Here is a 16,234-nt window from a genome sequence, read left to right as displayed (position 1 = left end):
TCAAACAGTGTCCAATCCAGTTCTGTTTTCTCTTTCTGATGACTTTCAGCATGTTTCTTTCTTCTCCAACTCTTCTTAATACTTCTTCATTCCTTACTCCATCTTCCCACTTCACTTTTTCCATTCTTCTCCATATCCACATCTCTAGTGCCTCCAATATTATTTCATCTTCCTTCCTCAATGTCCAGGTCTCCGCACCATATAGTGCAACGCTCCCAGTGTAGCAATTGGCAAGTCTTTTCCTCAGGTCTTTGTTTAGTGGTCCACAAAGTAATTTCTGTTTCCTCATGAATCCTACTGTTGCCATTGCAATTCTTTTCCTAATTTCTGTTAAGCAATACATATCATCCATTATTACACTTCCCAAGTAACTGAAATTATTCACCTGCTCTATTTCCTCTCCCCCTATTTTCATACGGCATTTCCTCCCCTTTCCTCCAATTACCATGCTTTTTGTTTTCTTCTTGTTAATCTTCATTCCATATTCTTCTAATTTTGTGTTTACATCATCTAACATTTTTTTCCATTTCTTTGCACTCTCTGCCATCACAACAATGTCGTCTGCAAATCTTATACAATCCACTCTCTGACCCCCTATACAAACTCCTCTCCTTCCATCAAAACTTTCACTAATAATTTCCTCCAGATATATATTTAACAGTGTTGGTGATAAACAAGAACCTTGTCTTACACCTCTTCCCGGTTCAATTTCTTCACTCATCACACCTTGCTCTCTGCTCTCTTGCTCTCTGGTTCAAATATAAATTTCTAATTAGCCATCTATCCCTCCAGTCAACTCCATGTTTCCTTAAGATTTTCGTCAGTTTGTCCCATCTGACACAGTCAAAAGCCTCCTCAAGATCAATGAAGACAACATGCACCTTCCTTTTTTCTCTCCCTGTACCTCTCCCCTATCACTCTCAGTAGCCCAATGGCAACACTAGCAGATGCCACACAAAAAAAATGACAGGAAGAGCAAATATAGAAGCAATACGATGATGAAAATGATGTACCAAACCATTAGAAATTAAAAAAAGTTACATTTAAACCAGTTAATTGAATAAAAATAATATTCAGGCTCATGTAATTAGATTTAGAGATTAACAAAAAAATTTGCTCTATTTTATGAGATGAGATTCGAACTGACAACCTTCTGCATGTCACGTTTCTACACTAACAATTGTGTAATGCCATAACACTGTGATAAGGTAGCTTTATTTATGACTATGGTGACCCAGCTACAAAAACTCATCCCTTCACAGTGTCAGGCGAAACTTATTTACTGTAAGCCAATCTCTGTGATTATTTTAACTGTTTATTTGGCAGGGAATTGCATCTTGTGGAGAAGTATGCAGTATTGTTTGTTTAGTACTGTGTATGAAAAGTGTAAAAATGTATTTCATTAGCAGAGAAAGAAAGAGAGGGGGGGCGGGGGGAGGGGGGGGGGTTATCATGTGTGATGAAAAATATGAAATAAAAGTGCCAGACCCATGATTTGGGATCCAAACACACCAAAGAAGAATGCCAGACGAAGAATTTGATGTGAACTGAACAACTGCTGTGGCAGTTTAGCAATAGCAAACTGTTTGGGCATGATGTTGAGCATTATGATTGGAATGAACCGACTCCAAAGCATGTACTGTCAACTACCAAGTAAATTTAACAGCCATAAACTACGAAGTAATTTTAACAGCCCTAACATTTCTTGATCGTCATTTTGCTCATTGAGGTAAACCCTTTCATAAAACTTACATCACATATAAAAAAAGCTGTATTAGCTCACTTTTTTAATTCCTTTTATTTTTTAATCATCTGCTGCTTCATAACAGGTGATATGTAGGTGTGACCTGTAGCAGAGTGTCCCGCATAGATGTGCTGCATGGGCTTAAAGAAAATGAGTTTAATTGATGGCTGTTAGACTGGCTTTTAATGTATACTCTGATTTGTGCCACATTCCCAATGACTCTCCATGATAGGATATAGGAACACAATATGGGAGCGAATGAATGAATGAATGCAGATTTAGAAGTTAGTTAATGCTAAAATTTAACTGGTGGTATTCTGCAGATCTGTACAGTGTGACTATTGTTTTGGTCAGAAGTGTAATGCTAGTAATTGCTTTCTGCCTCCCACCTGACGTACAGCTACACATCCCAACAGTAACAGTTCTGTTGTGTTGCGTTTTCAAAGACATAGCAGCATGCTCTGATGACGATTGTTTTGCGACACCTTTATTTGCTTTGCTGCAGAACACTATCTGTCACACTTCAAACTATTTCACAGATGTACACACCCAAGAAAGTAAATTTGCTTGAAACATGGCTTGGTATGTTATATCTTGCTGTAATTCTGCTGTGAGCCTAATAATAAAAATGTAACAAATTTTTACATACCAGGAAATGGTCAAAATGAGAACTCTCATCACAAACAATACATTTAATGAGAACAAAGCCATTTGATGATCATGTTACTTGCAAAGAAAAGCAAAGAATGTTAAGTGTGATTATAGAGACATGTAGTCACTGCAAAGACGCCATTAATTAAAAACATTTGAGCCCTTCACATTTCATGTTTTCACATAATATATTATTTATCATCCACTGATATATAATCTACGAAAGTCCTTTATAAAATAAAAATTATAAATTTTAGATTATATCATTTTTCTAAGGAAGTCATTTTAGAAAAACAATATTTTATTTCTATGTAGACTGATTTACATTCATCTTTATACAGCCTCAGCAGAGGTAATATGCTAAGATTTTGACTGGGTCTGTCATTAAATATTTCTTTCACAACTTAACATGATGCTCCTCAGGAAAATGTCATGTTGTCTACACTGGGACCACTACTTATCTTTCATTGACTCACTGTCAGTGAAATAACAATTTTAATACTGTTGCTCACCATTCATTTTTTCCCTTATGTTCCAGGCTCTTCGACAGATACCACTCACTATGTGGCAGGTTTGAAATGTTGAACACAAAACAAACCTGTCACACAAAATTAGTTTTGTTGATCTCACATCTGGTTCACTGGACAAAACTTAGTAACCCGAAGACATCACGCCATGTAACGGCACCTCTAGCTTTTACAATGGACTCAGTGTGGTGAGTGAGAAAGTACACACAGATTTTCAGGTATGCTACATCTGGATGAAGCCCCTTGATTAGATTCCAAACAAGTACCAAACTGTGAGAATGCTGACTGCTGTGTATCACTCACTGTTCCAAATAGTCCCAGGAATTTTCTATGGGCATAAGATTAGCTCATTTAGTGGACCTGTTGAAGTGCAATAGGGTACCTGTGTATTGGTCAAATCAGGAGCATATGCATACAGTCCTGTGAACATGGCTACTGTTATTTTGGAAGATGGGAGCATCCACAGCATATTCATCATGAACTGATAATGTTGAAATAAACACCCTATGTTTACATTCACAGTGGCCTGAATGAGTGGCCTAAGTCACGGTATGAGAAGCACCACCAAAAATTATCAGAACCATCTATGATCTGAACTACACCCTCTGCACATTGTGGGTTGAACACACTGTAAGACTGTCAGTGCACATGTTAGACCACAATACACACCTCCAGCCAGCTCCTGTCCAGTTTCTGTGTTGTTTTGCTAACTCTGCTTTGTGTGTCACTATAAAAAGCAGCCTTCTGTCTATTGCATGCAGTTCCCTTCACAATGTTCACTTGGAATGTGGTCAAGACAGGCTTGTATACACTCACAGCAGCAATTCGTGTCGACTTTGAAACCAGACACTTGTCTCAGGTCACTATTGGTCAAGATATTCTTACGAATCCTGTTCTTACACCACATTACAATGCTGTGAGAGGTACATTGCTCCTTGTAAACATGTTGGACAGTCTGCACTGATGAATCAACAAATTTCATAAGGCCATTCATAGTGTGGTCATGGGAATGTCTGAACTCCATTGCCACCAAGTAAGTCAGTGATGGGGGATCACATTAACACCTCATACCAACTCTACATAACCTACAGTACTCCAAAGTAACATGTGAGCTTTTTTGGGGAGGTGACTGACATGTTGTCCAGTGAGCTTAAAGCAAAACAGCTAACAATAGGATGAGCATCTGCTCCTCACACATGAAATCAATAGTGGAAGGTATTCATAAAGCAACAAGACACACAATATCAACTAAACTCAAATCATCCACAATTATTCTTGTGAACATGGTGTCTACAAACATTGACCAGAAAGACACAATAGTACCCAAAGATTCATAATGGATTAAGGAAATCATACCAGTTAGCGTTTGATGCCTTTTTGATGATTCAGAGAGGTAGGTATGAGATGATCTGAACTTTTGTTTCGATCTGCTCTTTGTGAACTTTACCTTCTTATCAATTTTATACCAAACACAAGGTACTACAAATGGAGGGAGTATCACCTGAATGTGAGTTCTATTAACATGCTGTGGATTTGCTAAGTAGTCCTATTGGGGTTAAGGAACCACCTTCGTTGAATCCAAAAAGTCTTCCCTCACGTACTGAGTTAGATAGATACGTATTACAGTGAAGCTACATCAGCAGTTTTCAAAGTATTTTACTGTACCTGTAACTGTATTATTCTCTGTATGATATCATATGGAATAAAATGTTACCTTTTAGTACTATTTGACAGACTTTATAATTCCTTTGTGGAAGTAAATTCCATTTTTTCCCATTCTTCTTGTCACCAGAATATGTATTAGGATGACAACTTTATTTTTACTTTTTCAAATTTATCTTAATGCCAAATTCATAAGGACATTTTACTGTGTGCTTAGGTGGTTCCGATTCTCATTTTCCTGTTAGAGCTGCTTGTGCAGCCAAACAAAATGTTTATGGAAGAAATGAGACCAGGCAACATTTGAACTGCACATGAATGATGGATAGATTTGCTGCCAATCATTTATTTACCTATCTCATTTTTCTCTCTGTTTCCATCCTGGACTTTTCATCAGCCAAACATAACAGCCCTGTAACATGCATTCAACTGACCCACAAATTGAATTATCATGCCACATTTCTTACGGTATTTGTTCTTTTCATAATTCTGTTCCTCCAAATAACAAATGCTTATGCTTGTATGAAGAAGGCAAACCACATTTCAAAAGAGGGACCACTCATTGTACCCACCTTTGACTTTCTTATGTGCTGCACACCGAGCATCCTCGAGCTCTTCATCCCGCTGGGCGGCTTCTCTCCGACTTTCTTTGCGCTGCTGCTCCAAGCTCATCTCTAGCCGAAGTTTTGCCTGCTCCAACAACTGAACTTGGCCAGCAAGCTCATCGAGTTCCTCCTCCTGTGGATTATGAACATTTTCGTGAATCACGACAACTAAAAATTTACAAATATTCTCATTCCAACAATTGCTGAATTAATAATATAAACACCTGCTTTAATTAATAATTTAAACATCTACTTATTACAAAAGGAGTGATACAACAAACTGTATTCATAGCAGCTTGCAATGAAATAATATATTAATATGCCCAGCATATTTTCTGTGCAGTAATTACTCTGTGGTCTGAATTAGAATAGAAAGATGCCACAACAAAGATTTGCACGCATTTATGCAGCTTTAACACGTATCTTTCATTCTGTCTAAAAAAATTAAATTTTATATTTCAAAAGCAACAATCAACAGTATTGGCATGTAAATAGATCACACATTTAGGTGGCACAACTGGTTTGCTTATTGCATAGGTTTCTTGTTACCCTATTTCTAGTCACATCAGGGGCAACAGGCTAAAACAAATTCAAGAGAGAAATTGAAGAGGGAAGTGATGATTTTTTATGGCCTACAATAAGAGAGTCAAATCATTACTACAACAAAGTAAACCAATACCAAACAAAATTTGTCAGTGTAATGCGAACAACTGTGTGCGCCTCCAAACGATCCAAGATACTGTACATCTCTCCTCTTGTGATGTAAATCGAATTTTATTTCTGTACATAAATATTAGGACTCTCAAATACAACGTTGATGGTGTTCTACTAAAAGATAACAGAAGAATTATTTTGTGTGTTAATTAACTCAGGTTAAAAGAAGAAGATATAAAACTGTATGTGCTACCCTGTTTTGATTTAGTTACAAGTTACTGTGGACCCAAAAAGTTATGGGGGTTCACCAACATATATGAGCACTTACCTATGTTTAAAGTATCCTGTGCTAGATGTTAGTGATTTGTGCATTGAAAGTGTAAGTGAAACAAGTTTTAAGCTACTGCCAATACTGAAGCTTACAACTGTGTGTATGTATGATTCTCCCGATAGAGATGCTGAACAACTTATAGAGCACATATAATAACTAATTCTCTGTGCAGAGAAATACGCCAAGTACAAGATATTAATTTTTCATTATTTAAACTGTGATATAAGAAAAAAATAAATCTATGAATGTTTTCTGCTTAACATTTTAAGATACCACAAGGCACCTTTTCTGCTTTGATAATTTCATTACAAATATATTTAAAAGTTATTTCAAAACTACACCTATATAATGTTGACTATGTGTCAGACCACAAAGCTATATGGGTAAAACTAATGGCTACCAAACCATATGACTATTAATTTTAGGAATAATATTAAGATGCTGATCTTGAATAAGATTATTATACTACCAAAAGCTTTGGCGATACTTTAAACAAACTCAGCTCTGAAATTTTTAATGCCTTCTGCCCAGCTGTTAAAAAATGTAATAAAATTAAAGACAGGAGTCACAAATGGTTCACACCTGATTTGCAGCAACTAAGAGTGTTATTTGTGACCAGCCATGGTAGAGTTCAAAGTGGTAATGAAGATAAAGCAGCTTACATTAACCTCAAAAGACAATACATATTAGATTAACCAAATTTAGGGCAAATGATAACAACACTGAAAACTATCATAATAAATAGAAGGTTGCACAGAGTATCATTAACACAGAATTATATAGGAGTGGAAAGTATGACAAAGCTACAGTGATGTTAATATTATTGCAAATGAATTTTATCCTTTTTTGTTAGTACTACAAATGCAAAACTCTTGGTAGCCAGAAGTTCACACCTGACTTTAACTCTGCTGACGCTAACCAGATTTTACAAAACTTCGCAAATGCAGTGACATCATGTACCTGGGAAGAAGTAAAAGTGCATTGGTTTTTAAATCAGTCGCAGAACTCAGCTGCTCGAAATTTGAAGAAATTATTGGCCTGCCAAACTTTGTAATTAAAAATATAAAGGAATTAATAACAAATCTGTGCACATTAATAAACTGTAGAATGTTGCTTACAACAGCAAACATGTCTCCTGCTGCAAAATAATATCTGGATTAATTCTCCCTTCTACCTCCGTAACAGAAAACATACTGGAGATGACAAGAACAAAAAGTCACAATTCCTCAGTGTTACTCAATGAGTTCCTAAGGATCAATGTTTTGTCCACTGCTGTTTGTAAACCACTCATCAAATAACATGCAGATGACACAATGGTCATAAATACTGGAAAAGACATGAGCAAACTGAAACTACAAAATGAAGGGTGCCTTAAGTTATCAAATACCTGGTTTAAAGCTACTGAATTATCTACTAATTGTGGAAAGGCTGAACATTATTTTCAGTTTATTTGATGATGACATGAAGTGGACATCTGCTAACTCCTTTGTATATATCTGGATTCAAAATTAACTTTTAACAACCATACAAAATATATATTTAAAAAGCTGTAGCATGTTATTTATCTGCTGAGTAAATTACACACACGTTTCTGCAAAACTGTTGCTTAGTTCCTACTATGCTTTCTTTCACTGTCATGTAAGTAAAGGTATTCTTTCAATTCCTCTAGGGCCAAAAAAATGTATCTGGCACAACAAGGCAATCAGGTGCATGGCTAGGATTTCGATAAGTAAAATGTCTTGTAGGCATGGTATCAAAACATTTAATATATTTACAGTCTCATATTCTTCATATACTGTCTCCTCTTGCATGTAGAAGAAAAACTGTATCTAATATATTGTATATCAGCCTGTACATGAAAATAATACTAGTTAAATATTAAAAAAGTTGTTTACCTATGACTAGACTAAAAGAAACACAGTAGTTATGAGTTTCTAAATTAATTTCATAGTAGCATTAGGCCTCACTTAATGTCTTCAAAAATAAAATCCAAAACTGACTGTAAGAAATGGCCTTTTATACACTTGAAGAATTTGAAAAACTGTGTAAAAATTAAATCTGATATTGTCAAAACACTGATTTCCTTGAGTTCCTCAGTTGTGTTTTCTTTTTTAGGCACAGTGAAGGATGTCTGAGCTATTGCTTGGAGAGCATTCTCCTTCAGGTGTGCAAGGGTCCTCAGACTACTGGTATAAATAATGAATTTCAAATAGACAAATAATAATTTTTTAAAAAAATGAAAGGTCGTTATTGTTTAATTCAGAAGAACTTTCTGGCCATGTAACATCACCCTGAAGGAGATCAGATGCCTGGGAATTATTTACTGCAAATCACACACTGCAGTTGGGGCTGCATGTACTGTGACCCCATCTTGCTGTTTCTCCTAGACCGTGCAAAGAAGATGTCAATCGAGTTGATAAACAGTCGAGACTTCACAGTTGCTGCACATCTATTTTCTTCAAAAAAGGTAAAGAGCAATGATCCCTACACCCAATGATGCACACCAAAAAGTTGTACATTCAGAACTGAGAAGCTACTCTGGGACAGTAAGCACTGCAGGGGAGCATCTTTTGATTAATAATGCATTCAGGCAGATGGAAGTGTGTCCCATCACTAAGATAACGTCAGAAAGTCTTTGCAAGCACTTAGCTGGGAATCTAATTTTTTTCCCCCTCACAGAGTTCTTCCACCACAAACAATTTGTATGAGTGGAAATGGAAGTCATCATGAATATGATAAAAAAAGTTGAAGTGCAGTTACATCCTTGCATCCTGAGTTCTGAGGACATTGCTGAATTAATACATTGTGGTTATGTCATGGTCTGCTGTAATCCATTCTTTTTGTTTGCATATTTGCTGATACCCTGAAGGTGTCCGATTAATTTCCAGCACGGAATTGGACTTCAGATGGCAATACTGAATTGTGCACAAAATGCAAACCTTGCAGGGGTATGTAATGAAGTGGGTACATAAGCCCGGTCATAATGGGTAAAGCAGTTTGCTGTTACAACACTAAGGAAATGGTCAAATGTGTGGGATCCATATCAAACAGGACTAACAGGGGTATTGAAAATGTAGAGAGAAGGGCAGCACAAATAATGAAAGGTTTCTTTGATCCATGGGAGAGCGTCACAGAGATGCTGCAGAAACTGAACTGGCAAACTCTTGAAGATAAATGTAAACTATCCTGAGAAAGCCTACTTACAAAGTTTCAGTCAAGATGACTCTAGGAACATATTAGAATGCCCTGCATGTTCTCATGTAGGAATCATGAGGACAAGATTAGATTAATTATAGCATGCACAGAGGTATTAAAACAATGATTCTTCCCACACTCCATACATGGATAGAGGAGCAAAAAATCCTAATAACTGGTACTACGGGATGTATCCTCTGCCATGCACTGGTTTGTCGAATATAGATGTAGATGCACAGCAGCAATTGATTGCCCATTACAAAAGTAGATCTCAACAAATGTTCATTGTTCCTTTACCCATTGCCCTTCATGGTGCCCTACTTAAATCACACGCTTTGTTGTCATACCCTGAATATGATTTCTGAGCCTAACAGTAGCCCATGCAGGTTTCATTTTACTTCACACAAATTAAGAAACATTCAAGTAAACCTAGACTTCAAGCAAAACAACAGTGACTGAATTCTGGGAACAACCAAAGGGTGATTTTTTTTTTCTTTTAATTATGGAATCTGGCTCATCATATCACTGTAATCATTCAAAATAAGAACAAGAAATAATTAGCTCACACCTGTTATAATACTCTATTGCTTTTGAGATTTGCTTGACACCATTGCCACTGTTGAAGTTTCTATCTACTTCAGTGAACTATTTCCTGTCCTGCAAGGCATTTATCTCCTGTCCTGTGGATTTTGAAGCACATTTCACTAATGCTGCCTAATCCTCCAGTCATTCCACAAGGCTGATACACAGACCATGGAAAATTTCATGAAAATGATAATGTGAAAAATTAACATGAAAATGGTGGTTTTGATTGGAATCAGCAATTTCTATGAAATATTGTGATTTTTTCCTTTTCTCACTTAAAAAGTTATAGCTCTGAAGATGAGATTACTAGTATTCATAACTGATACTTATAGAATATTTTAACAGCATTTTGCCTTTTTCTCCTCAAGGCTGAGACTTGTGTATAATCTTAAAATGACAGTTCATTTCCCGCATATCAAATTACAATCTGATGTCAAAAATAGCACTGACACTAGGAAAAAAGGCCGAATTTGGCAACAAATACCCTGAAATTTACAAAAGAAATCACTGCAGAATTGGCAAAAGAAACAAATTTGCCAAAATAAAGAATTTAGCAAAAAAGTGACTGAACCTGGAAAAAAGATAACACTGAATCTGTCAGAAAAAGAGTAACACCAATCAACAAGCAAGAAAGTAGCTCCACCTTTGACAAAAAATAATACTGATTTTGGTGAAAAATCTCACTACATTTGGCAAAAAGTAACTTCAAATTTGGCAAAAAGTAACTTCAAATTTGGCAAAATGTAACTTCAAATTTGGCAAAATGTAACATCCCATTTGCCAGATAATAGCACCAAAATTTCCAGACAATAGCACCAACATTGCCAGACAATAGCACCAACATTGCCAGACAATAGCACCAACATTGCCAGGCAATAGCACCAACATTGCCAGGCAATAGCACCAACATTGCCAGGCAACACAAAAAAATTAAAAAATATAAAAATTGCTAAAAGTAACACCACAATTGGTGAAAATTAACACCGAAATAGGAGAAAATTAACAACAAAATTGACATAACATAACACTGAGATTGGTTGAAAAGTAATACCAAATTTGGCCACAAAACAAAACCATTTTTTCCTGTCCCTACTGATACAATGTGATGCAATTTCAACATGATAATAAAGTTTGTTAATCTCCCATTCGATTTCTGTCTATCATATTTGTGACTGCAGCTGCTTCATAAATGTGAGAACTGTGAATGAGTCCAATCATCATTTCAACTTTGAACCAGGTAATATTTTTAAAAATCTAGATACACAACTTTAAAAGTAACAGTATTAAAGGATGATATGCTGCCTACCTGTTCCTTCAGCCGTTTCTCTAATTCATGTTTTGCCTTCTTGAGCTGCGCAACCTCTTCTTCAGTCTTGCCTCCAAAAGTAAGTTCATCTAATTCCTGTGTAAGAGCTGAAACTTTTTCTTCTTTGAGTTCCAATTCCAGCCGCACACCCTACAAAAAATGCAAACATTTTCCTCTATTACAATGTTTCACTACATTTCATAAATCATATAGTTGCTATGATTATATTTTATCATGTAGTCAAAAAGAATCTGCTTGCTATGGTTGCAGCATTTCAGTGACATTTGAAAGTTCGTATGGAAGTAGGTAAGAGCACGAATAATGGTTTTAATTTGATTGAAATACTATTTTGGGTCCCCACTACTTAAGCTTTGGCTGATACAGTCTGCATTATATTTCTGGTCAGGTAGTCTGCATTCTCAATGATTCTCACAGTATTACTTTATGGAAAGTTTCTTGTGAAAGAATATTTCTGAATATACACTCCTGGAAATGGAAAAAGAACACATTGACACCAGTGTCTCAGACCCACCATACTTGCTCCGGACACTGCGAGAGGGCTGTACAAGCAATGATCACACGCACGGCACAGCGGACACACCAGGAACCGCGGTGTTGGCCGTCGAATGGCGCTAGCTGCGCAGCATTTGTGCACCGCCGCCGTCAGTGTCAGCCAGTTTGCCATGGCATACGGAGCTCCATCGCAGTCTTTAACACTGGTAGCATGCCGCGACAGCGTGGACGTGAACCGTATGTGCAGTTGACGGACTTTGAGCAAGGGCGTATAGTGGGCATGCGGGAGGCCGGGTGGACATACCACCGAATTGCTCAACACGTGGGGCGTGAGGTCTCCACAGTACATCGATGTTGTCGCCAGTGGTCGGCGGAAGGTGCACGTGCCCGTCGACCTGGGACCAGACCGCAGCGACGCACGGATGCACGCCGAGACCGTAGGATCCTATGCAGTGCCGTAGGGGACCGCACCGCCACTTCCCAGCAAATTAGGGACACTGTTGCTCCTGGGGTATCGGTGAGGACCATTCGCAACCGTCTCCATGAAGCTGGGCTACGGTCCCGCACACCATTAGGCCGTCTTCCGCTCACGCCCCAACATCGTGCAGCCCGCCTCCAGTGGTGTCGCGACAGGCGTGAATGGAGGGACGAATGGAGGCGTGTCGTCTTCAGCGATGAGAGTCGCTTCTACCTTGGTGCCAATGATGGTCGTATGCGTGTTTGGCGCCGTGCAGGTGAGCGCCACAATCAGGACTGCATACGACCGAGGCACACAGGGCCAACACCCGGCATCATGGTGTGGGGAGCGATCTCCTACACTGGCCGTACACCACTGGTGATCGTCGAGGGGACACTGAATAGTGCACGGTACATCCAAACCGTCATCGAACCCATCGTTCTACCATTCCTAGACCGGCAAGGGAACTTGCTGTTCCAACAGGACAATGCACGTCCGCATGTATCCCGTGCCACCCAACGTGCTCTAGAAGGTGTAAGTCAACTACCCTGGCCAGCAAGATCTCCGGATCTGTCCCCCATTGAGCATGTTTGGGACTGGATGAAGCGTCGTCTCACGCGGTCTGTACGTCCAGCACGAACGCTGGTCCAACTGAGGGGCCAGGTGGAAATGGCATGGCAAGCCGTTCCACAGGACTACATCCAGCATCTCTACGATCATCTCCATGGGAGAATAGCAGCCTGCATTGCTGCGAAAGGTGGATATACACTGTACTAGTGCCGACATTGTGCATGCTCTGTTGCCTGTGTCTATGTGCCTGTGGTTCTGTCAGTGTGATCATGTGATGTATCTGACCCCAGGAATGTGTCAATAAAGTTTCCCCTTCCTGGGACAATGAATTCACGGTGTTCTTATTTCAATTTCCAGGAGTGTATGTAAAAGAGTTAGGTGATTTGTACTTACACTCCTTTCTGGACTAGAAATAAATATACCATCTGAAACACTCTTTAAATTGGAAGGAAAATTCATCAGACAAAAAAAAATAAAATAAAATGAACAAGGAGACATAATAGCTGGCCTGTACGGGTCTTAAAAAGGTAAAATCTTAAGCAAATCTACCACTGCAAAAAAAGTTATTTTTTCTGCCTACTTTCCCTGACCATTATTGTACTTAAGACTCTGGATTTCGCTTTCTGCAAGGATGCACTAGACAATTATCTGTCTCTGTCAAATGGTCTTCACAAACAATTTGGATTTGGCTTTTCATCAGGTTTAACTATTAGTGGGTAAATGGTCTCACTGTTTACTCCAACGGAAAATTACAGTTTGTAAAAATCACAACTGAGTGACAAGGATTTCTTTCCTTTTTGGAAGAACAACGCCCCGGCCCAATGAAGCATCACTTGCCAGAATTGAAAGCTGTGAGAACTGAACAAGTAGTAATAGCAGAGGCACAAGCAGACAGAGTTTATTACATATGCAGCAGCTTTATTGGACATGGAAGCTGCAAATATCTACTGTAGTTTTTATGAAAGACCCATTTAAACATTCACTTAAACTATACTGAATCAGGTTTTCTGCAATTCTTTTAACAGATTTTAACAATGTTTCAAACTGAAAGGATGACAGATGCACAAACACTACTTAGTCTTAAAAGTTCACAGCCTGGATTAGACATGAGGTCTTAAACTTATCTCAAGTGATAATTTTCTGTAGCTTGCGAACAGAAATAATGACTGCAGGCACACCTACAATTATTGGTGCAATTCTTTGGTTCAAAATCATTAATAAATGGATGACATTCATGTTTTGAGATGAAGTGCGTGGTGTAATTATGTATAGTTATATTTGCATACTGCAGGCTGACTGAAGAGACTCATATGTTCCTTGTAATTGAGATATATGATCATAATCCCAGTAGCCAGCTAAGGGTTTTTATTTGCCCACATTTGTTCTCTCAGCGGTCCTTCCAATGCCCAAAGACTGTTTCTGACTAACTCTATTACTAGCCTATTTGGGAGCAAGGTACACAGTAGAGAAGATTACATAACAAAAATGCCTAGAGTCTTATCAAGAGTTTCAGTACCACCCAGTAACTCATGATTGTCAGTTATCAACTCAAAATGTTTGTAAGAACGAACTACCAATTCATACACTTACACTTAGATCCTGCTCAAGAGAATACTTTTCTGCAATGGCCAAATCTTTTTCACGTGAAATACGCTCCTTCTGCTGCTTTTCTTGTCGTAGTTCATCCTGAAGCAACTGAAGTTCGGAGTCAAACCTGTGAAGACAGATGTATCAATTAACTTCAATTTTAGAAGTTTAAAATCCCTACTGATATGTCTAAAATGTACATTTTCTGTTTTGTGTATTCCTTTGCAACAATTGGAAAATATCAGACTAACATAGTTTTCTCCAAAAAATTGTACTCCGTTTGCAGGTGTGTGTGTGTGTGTGTGTGTGTGTGTGTGTGTGTGTGTGTGTGTGTGTGTGTGTGTGTGTTTTCAGTTTACAGTTCCATGTGTAAATTACGATCTAAAACTGAAAATGAAATCAAGCTATTTTGTACTAGTACTCAATAGCACATCAAGTCCTTGACACGCAAAATTTATTGGTGAACTCCTGCCTACCTTTCTGCAATTAAGAGTCAATGGGTTATACACTTACTCAGACAGGAGGACACATTTCCCGTGACTTTAAAAGAGAAACTTCAATGATATAGGAGTGTAATCTGCATGACTGCCTCAAATAATTGTTGTTAACACAGGTGTTACTGATAAAAAAATATATTAATAACAGGAGGAAGAAGGAAAAAAGAAAAAACTATAAAATAAGATATGAACAGCATACATCACACAAAACTGCAATCCTATCAGAGAGCAGAAAATGCAGGCAGTCAACCCTAAATTAAGACAAATACTTACTTGCGCTGCTTTTTCTCCAGAAGATTGTTCCGAGAATTCTGTTCCTCTAGCAAAAGACGGAGGTCGCTCATTTCTGCATTCAGCTTCTGCACTTTCCTCTTCCATTGTCCGACAACTTGCCGCTGTTCTTCCACTTCCTCATAAGCATCTGCCAACTAAAGAAATAAAAGTTTCCAGATAATTTGTTAATACACATAGTCGTTCAATATTTTTTTGCACCAAAAGCTGCAAGGACTCTAGCAATGAGCCTCCTTTGAGGAGTACCCACACTTTTTTTTTAACCCTCTGACTGCTATAGACGTGTTCTCTGCATTCTGTGCTGAGAATGGCTCTGTTGTCACTGTACTAATCACTTAATGCTGAGAGATGGCATTCTGGCTGCCCTGAAATATTTATCATCATATTTTAAGAAAACTATTTGATTTGATTTTTGAGCTTCTTACAGTCTGATAGCTTCACTTGGTAAAGGACTGAATTTCTTTTCATTATTCATCATAGTTACTGTGCAGTATCAAACTAAGCACTGCACAAAATTTTCAAAAGTTTGCTGATGTAAAGACACATTGCACAGACTTAGCGTATGGTTCATTTTCACTCATACATAGCTGTGTATGAAATGTAAATAAATAAGACATCAAAGTTTTATTTAAAATTGAGAGCAGAATGAAATTTCATTGCGTTCTTGAGTTATTAGTTTCTAAATCCAATGGATGGTCAGCACAGCACCCCCTATTCTGTCCCTGCACATTAGGAACCATGGCATCATAACAATCGTAATATTTAATAAACTGTTTAATATACAAAAAAGGAAGGTCTTTTGCAAATAATTTGATGCAAAGAGGCACATATATTGCAATATAAATACTTGAATGTATTTTATTCTCTAAGATACGTAAGTAACTTTTGCCCAACAATTAAGACAGTCAGCACATCTGGATGTGAAAACAAGTCAATAGTGCTTAAGGAAAATGCAGAGGCTGCATTTAAACATGTCCTCAGCACCTGGGGAGCAGTGAAGCATGACAAAGTGTGTCACCCACAGCACTCAATGGGTTAAGTGTACTTGTGAACGATGATCAC

General features: G+C 37.9%; 1 protein-coding gene across 1 annotated transcript in view; it reads right to left on the bottom strand.

The window, feature by feature from the left end:
* The window catches only part of LOC124712411 (unconventional myosin-XVIIIa), a 1,310,522-nt gene that overhangs the window by 22,849 nt on the left and 1,271,439 nt on the right, over positions 1-16,234 (bottom strand). The window contains exons 24-27 of the mRNA XM_047242706.1: positions 15,155-15,309; positions 14,388-14,511; positions 11,258-11,407; positions 5,154-5,319 (exon numbers count right to left, since the gene is read on the bottom strand). Of these exons, the coding sequence (XP_047098662.1) occupies positions 5,154-5,319; positions 11,258-11,407; positions 14,388-14,511; positions 15,155-15,309 (595 nt within the window). The remainder of the gene's footprint in view (positions 1-5,153; positions 5,320-11,257; positions 11,408-14,387; positions 14,512-15,154; positions 15,310-16,234) is intronic.

The sequence above is a fragment of the Schistocerca piceifrons genome, chromosome 8 (assembly GCF_021461385.2).
Source record: "Schistocerca piceifrons isolate TAMUIC-IGC-003096 chromosome 8, iqSchPice1.1, whole genome shotgun sequence".
Classification (NCBI taxonomy): Eukaryota; Metazoa; Arthropoda; class Insecta; order Orthoptera; family Acrididae; genus Schistocerca; species Schistocerca piceifrons.
This window is presented reverse-complemented; position numbering and strand designations above follow the sequence as displayed.